Genomic DNA, 7,036 nt, shown 5'->3' on the forward strand with positions numbered 1-7,036 from the left:
CACCGGTAGCGTGGGGTTCCTGCTTGGTGTCAGAGCCAGCCTCGGTTGGAGGTGGGCTGCCACCAGCGGTTCCATGGGCGGCATGCGGAGCAGGCCGAGCCTCTCCATACCGTCACAGTCCAGGGAGGAGGCACCCTGGATTGGGGGATTGGGGCCTTGTTGCTGAAGGGCGGTCTCTCCACGAGACCGACACCTCGTCCAGCATCTCCGGGAAGACTGGAAGGAGCTGCCTCTTCGTCCTCGCTGCTTGGGGCAATTGCTTCCCCTCGTAGCAAGATCTGGAGGTCTCCTTGGCCACTTCAGGCCATGGGATGTCCAGCCTGGACGCAGCGCGTTGACACACGGCCTGCAAGTCCATACTTAGGCAGGGCGAAGCTGGTGTGCTTTCGCCCGGGAGAGCGGACATCGCTCCCGGCTTTGCAGCCTGAGCCGATGAAACGAAGATGTCATCCTCGTGCTCATCCGAGTCGGACAGGAGGAACTCAGAGGCATCCTCTTTTTCCTCCATATAGTCCAACTCCAGGACATCCTCCGCGGGTGGAACCATGGTGAGGTCCAGTTGGGAGCCCCAGCTTGACACAGCGCGGGGCTCCGCTCTCGCGGCTCTTGCCGCCACCGGACCCCAGCCTGACACGGCGCGGGGCTCCGGTTCAGCGGCTGCCGCTGTTATTGAGCCCCAGCCTGACACAGCGCGGGGCTCAATCTCTGCGGCGGACGCCACCATGTCTTGATTGCCGGCCGGCGAATCAGCGGACATGAGGGGGTCCTTTCCCGACAAGCTAGCTTGGCGTGCTAGCCGTCGGCGGAGGCTCTTAATGGTGAAGCGGGCACAATGCCGGGGTTATCGATAGCCTCCTTGGGGTGTTTCGAGCCCGAGGCAGGACGAGCAGACCTGGTGTGAGTCTGTGCCTGAGATCTTAAACCCGCAGCCGCATAGCCGAGCCTCCGAGTCCCTGACTCCTCTGGTGTGAGGGAGAGAAGGGTCCATCTTTGTTCGCCGGGGTGTCGGCGTGGAGTGGACACGCTAGTAACAGGTACGTTACTGAGAAAAAAATCCAACCTTGTCGTTAATCCGAAAGGAAAAAGCGACGGCGTAGATTTTATTCTTTAAAGAATATTAACTGGTGTGTTAATGCCTTTTGTTTTTATCTCCGTCTTCTCTGGTGTGAGAGAGAAAAGAGAACGTCCTCGCTACCGTGGTGTCGGTGTGGAGGGAAGAAAAGCTAGCAACAGGTATGTTACTAGCTTGAAGAAAAAATCAAACCTTACCGTAATTTCGAAAGAAAGAAACGGCGAGGCAGATTACAATATTAACTGGTGTGTTAATATTGTTCAGTCTTCTTGCAAAGCAAAAAAGTAACCGGCAAGCGCCCGTCGACCGAATGTTAGCTTTGGGTTCAGTCTGTGGACCGTTAAGCTAGCCCGGCTACTGATAATTCGAGATGTGCTCTGAAGCGAGAAGAGGTGTTTGAATGACGCTGCGTCGTAGCGCAAGCTACTTATAGGGTGGGTGGATTCCCTGACGTAGACGTCAAGATCACCAGCCAATCAGGATTGGCGTAATGAGATTGATGCTTCGGTTTGCATACGCGTTGAGGCGCATCCCATAGTGAGACATCGAACGGAGTGTTATGAATGAGAACTGTCATGACTTTGTTACTGTGTGAGAAGATGCTCCACTTAAGCCAAAACCAAGAGACATAGCCCACACTGTAAGTGAACAGAGAGGTTTGTTTTGAGACAGGAAGTCTTTTGTTTCCACAGTCTACAGCCAAGCTAATGGCTAACGGTGTTCAGTACACTTTTGACCCTTCAGAGTACCACATGCAGCTAGTACTTCTCTGCAAGACTAATAATGCACAGCAGTATTTCATGCTTACGTCAGCATACTAACATGCTCATGGTGACAATATTAACTTGCTGATGTTAGCAGGATTAATGTTGGGCATGTCCATAAACTTAGTTGAGCATGTAAGCATGATAATATTTGAGATAAGATTTTACAAATTCAAATTCCCAAAGTGGTTGTCATTCATCTTGAAGACAATACGGAAGGCAGGCTGAGCTGTCAAGTAAGGCTGCTAAAAAGCAAGAAGAAATAAGCAATTCAAATCAAATTGTCCCTGTTATATTAAAGTAGAGTAAAAAGGACAGACGTGTTGGGTAGTTACAACAGAATATTTACTATATGACATGATGTACATAGCAAAAATAAGCTTGGAAAACTTGTGACACAAAATGTAATTGTTAACATGATTTAAAGAAATGGTTAAAAAGAAAATCAACTTAGGGAAAAGGAATTTGGACTAGAAAAGGATTTAAAAAGGAAACATGTTTGTAAAGTCAGAACATTGGAAGTCTAATTTTAGGGGTATGGTTAAGATTTATTTCCTTTTGAAAATATACCCATAAATTTGTCATATGAAAACAATTAAACAACCTTGAACATTTTATCACAACAGGATCACACAACTTAACACCCACGTCCCTGCATTACAAAGAATTGCCCTTAATTGGTTTTACTGTTTTTTTGTGTTTTTTTTACATTTAAAACATTTTCAACAGAAGAACTAAACAATACAAGATTCCACTACAACTTTCAAATTGCCATCTATTAAATACCCACTACCCCATGGTGCCCTAGGGAAGAATCCGGCCACACTAGCTTGAAGTGGTGCGATTAAAGAAAAATGTGAGAGGGGGGAAACTCAACCCATAAATCTACAAAGCTCAACTTTACCTTGCCCAAAAGAGGGCACTGGCCAGTAAATCTTCACCATTGTGTCTGGCGAGCGACTCTTTTATATCATATCAAGGGATTTTCCTGGCAGGAAAATCTGCCCATGATTTATAATGTTATAAAATGGGTTTAACATCCCATTTCTGTAGCTGGAAGCTTTTCCAGAGTAATAACAACACTGACCACTACCATTTCTCAGGAAAAGAGTCTAGTGTTGCTGGTAAGTGAGCTCTATGATAAAGACAAAAAGCTCAGACTTGACATTGTAACTACTGTGAGTGTGTTTAACATTTCCTTGAGTTTATAAAAATCTGAGTCATTCCAAGGGGGACAATGACCTATTTCAAAATTGATGCAGCATTTCTCTTCAATATAATAACTGTGATTTTGCATACAAACATAGATAGACCTCTGTTTAACTCAACAGTGACAATACTGTTGTTACAATGACCGAACAAGAACAAAGGCCTGGGAAAATGCATTGGACCCGATCATTCTTTTTCATTGTTCCGTCCAACGAGAAAGGCAATGCGTGCACATGCACAAAGAAACGCACAAATGCAACATGCGCACACTGATGCACTCGCACATACACGCACACACTCATACATGAACATAGCACACACCTTTCATACTGCAGCTAAGATGGGTATTACACAATTTAGTCCTGACATGTTGCAGCGATGATTGCCACGCCAAGATGTCCCGTCAGTCCCAGCGGCTCCTTTCTTCACCTTGATGTCACGGTGAGTCGACAACATCATTACTCATTACATCACCACTGAAACACATGCCTATTGCAGCACTATATCACTCTCATATTGATATGTTGGTTATAGTATATATTCAATGTACTGTATGAGAACATTATTTCAAATAAACACGTCCACGGTTTCATATATCACTTTTATATTCACATGCCCACTTTATCACTAGATCACTGTCATATTGACACCCACTATATCAGTACATCACTTTTGTTTGTCACAAATCCACTGTGTCATAGAAAACTATTTTTTTCAGCTGATGTGTGTGCACTTTGCAGTTGACTATGCCATCATATGCATCAGTCTGCATCTTTTTCAAATCATTTTCATGTTTACCCGTCGTGGGCCACTTGTTTCTGTCACTTCTGCTGCTGCCCCGTTTGACTTGCGAGGGACATACTCTATATCAAAGTTGCTCTTATGTCGTCCTTTTCCTCGACTCCAGATAAACAGAATCAGGAAGCAGAAGATGACCACACCTAAGAAAGACAGGCAGCCCATCGCTGTAGATATAATGATAGTCTTAAGGTCTATAGGGACTGTCATGTTGTACAGTACTGTCCCATTCCCCCATGTGCTGTTAGAGTCTGACAGATAGTTTGAGCTCCTGTTAGTATAGTGAGATCTGTCCGCAAGGCCCAGACTCTTCACAGCTAAAGAGGCCGACAGGCTAGCATTGCCAGCAGGGTTACTGGCAATACACAAGTACACCCCGCTGTCATGCAGTTCCGCTGCCTTGATCTCCAGGGTACCATCTGGTTGGACTTCCACCCTGCCAATGCTCTTGGTTGTGATGTAGCGTCTGTGAGGTGAAATCCATACCACCGAGGGCCGAGGCGCTCCCTCTGCCCTGCAGTTCAGGCGGGCAGGCTGACCCTCATCAGCCATCAGCAGCTGGGTCGTGTTGGGTCCAATCCGTGGTTTGGTGCAGGTCATGTATCTGGAGACCAGAGGCTCCTTGAGGTCACGGAGAGGTTTCCCCAGGAGATGCTCAGGGCCGCTGCACTCTGGCTGCACATCCAGAATCTGCAGAGAGGGGGGCTTATGGCTATTGAGGAGCCAAAGCAATCTGCAGTCGCACATTAATGGGTTTCCTCCCAGACAGAGCCTCTGGAGGCTGTCTGGCGAGGCAAACACTCCACTCTCCAGAGAGTCCAGGCGGTTCTGTGACACATCCAGAAGTTGCAAAGATTTAAGGCCCACAAATGCAAAGGGCTCAATAGAAATCAGCTGAGCCCCTTGGAGGTGGAGCTCCACCAGGTGTGGTAGTGGGCCCAGCTCTCCATGATGGATGTGCTGGATGCGGCTGTAGGACAGGTTAAGATGTGTGAGGTAGGGCAGGTTGCGCAGTGCCGCGCCGGGGAAGGCAGACAGGTTAGTGTTGGTTATGCATAACATTGTGAGGTTGAGGCCATGCAGTGAAAGGGGAGGCAGTGTTTCCAGCCAGGGCCAGTAATCAATCTCTAGTCGGCGGAGCCGTGATAACCTCTTAAAAGAAAAAGGCTTTAGAAAACTAATGCTCAAGTAGCGCAAGCGCAGTTCAACCAGGCTGTGCAGATGTGCCAGAGCATCAGTAGGAACCACTGTCAGATTGGAACGTTCCAGGGTCAGACTTTGGAGTCCAAGTAAGCCTGTAAAGGCCCGCTGAGAGATGAAAACCAGTTCGTTGTCACCCACCTCTAGGGACGCCATCCTGCGCAGATCTTGAAAGGCATGATCCAGAAGAACCACCAGGCGGTTGTGGCTGAGGTCAAGGCGGGTGAGGTTGGTCAGGCCTGACAACACGCCCGCAGGAACCAGCTGAATTAAATTACTGCGAAAGTTGAGCGAGCGGAGAGCAAGCTGTGAACGAAATGAGCCGGGCTCGACCACGCTGATAAGATTGTCGCTTAGGTCCAGGTCCTCCAGCTGCTGGAATGAGGAGAAGTTGTCCGGCGTGATGATACGTAGCTTGTTCTTACTGAGGTCTAGGACGCGCGTCTCAATGGGGATGCCTTCAGGGATGGTGGGCAGACGCTTTCGGTGGCAACTAACCGACTTGCTTTGGGCAGAGCACTCACATCGGGCGGGGCAGCTCAGAGCCGGGCTGGCCAGCAGAAGCAGCAAGGCCCCGCCCAGGAAGAGGTGGCAGTGGTTCAGGGCTGGGTGTCGCATGTCTCTTTTACCCGCGTTGCCCACTGTCATGGCACAGCTTTTTGTCCATACAAGGCACCATCACGAACAAGCTCTGCAAGACAGAAGACAAGAACAAGTGTTAGAATACTCCCACTCACATGGACTTCACCTCTTTGCCCCCCGCCTTTTTACATGTTCAACCTTTTACTCTTTAGGTCTCTTTAAACTGCTATGTACTTTCTCCCTTAATGAACTGTCCTTTTTCCTGGCAAGGTGGATATAATACAATTAAACTAGCAGCCGAGTAAGGCACAGCAAGAGAAATTTCATCTGCGGAAAAATGTGAACGTCCAACACTGTGTTAACAGAAAAGGTTGCAGGCTAACTGGGGATGTTTCACGCGGATGGTCGATGTTTCAGCCTGATGGCGAGAAATGACCCTTGTTAGAGTGCAGTGAGGCTAAATATCCATGTGGATTTGGTGTTGCTGCATGTGAATTACTTGCATCAATGGTAATGGTGAGTATGCTGTACACAGTGTCTGAGGGGGTGTTGTGTTGAATGGACTGTATTGCAATTGTTTTAACCAAAAAATAAAATCAACATAATGATGTGGCAGCTTGTCTGTCTCCATGAGTTTTAAGCAGTAATTGCTCACATAACCCCAGAATGGCAACAAATATGTTTGTTTGTTTGTAGCCTTTATTTATCCAGGTAAAAATTCCATTGAGATCAATGATCTCTTTTACAATATATACTATCTTCAAAAAGTAATCAACTGACTGAGTCATTTCACAGGCTCATTGATACATTGAGTACACTGATTTCTATAGTTACTAAATTCTGGCATTTAAATGTACATAATTTCTATGTAGAGAATGCATAATATCTATGTTTTAAAGATCCATATAGCACCAAGCAATGAGCATAATGATCATGGGAAATAACACATTTACATAATCCCCGCTGTTTTCTATTTGCTTCATTGCTTTAATGATCTGTTTCTGTTTGTAATTGCAAATTATCGCTTTTTTAAATATCTCAGTTGTTGCATTTTGAAGTGCTACCTTTATTCCTGAAATGCCCCAGCTTTTTCAAAGCAATGTTATGATAAAGCCATTTGCTTTTTAATGTTTGCGCATTACTTGCAGGCTTGAATCCCAGTCTATAGGGTACGGCAGAGTAACATCACTGCAGTCACTGTGCTTGTCTCTGAAGCACACACACTCTCGGCACACTGTCAGCTCATTATTATAAAAAGCATATTGGTATGGCAGCACTATCTGCTTTACATAACAGGATATATACGTGAAAACCAAGAAATAAAATAAATCTGACACCTATTGTTTTGTCTTTATAAGTTGTACGGTGTTTTAGAAAAAAGTTTGCTAGGATTGTAGGAAAGAAATGGTGG

The 7,036-nt window shown here is 46.3% G+C and overlaps 1 protein-coding gene across 1 annotated transcript; it reads right to left on the reverse strand.

The window, feature by feature from the left end:
- Positions 1 to 2,228: 2,228 nt before the first annotated feature.
- On the reverse strand, positions 2,229 to 5,730 carry LOC104953430 (leucine-rich repeat and immunoglobulin-like domain-containing nogo receptor-interacting protein 2). Its single transcript, XM_010780372.1, has one exon. The coding sequence runs from the start codon at positions 5,689 to 5,691 to the stop codon at positions 3,823 to 3,825; it is 1,869 nt and encodes a 622-aa protein (XP_010778674.1). The 5' UTR covers positions 5,692 to 5,730; the 3' UTR covers positions 2,229 to 3,822.
- Positions 5,731 to 7,036: the final 1,306 nt, after the last annotated feature.

This window comes from Notothenia coriiceps, unplaced genomic scaffold (assembly GCF_000735185.1).
Source record: "Notothenia coriiceps isolate Sejong01 unplaced genomic scaffold, NC01 NC01_scaffold00021726, whole genome shotgun sequence".
Lineage (NCBI taxonomy): Eukaryota > Metazoa > Chordata > Actinopteri > Perciformes > Nototheniidae > Notothenia > Notothenia coriiceps.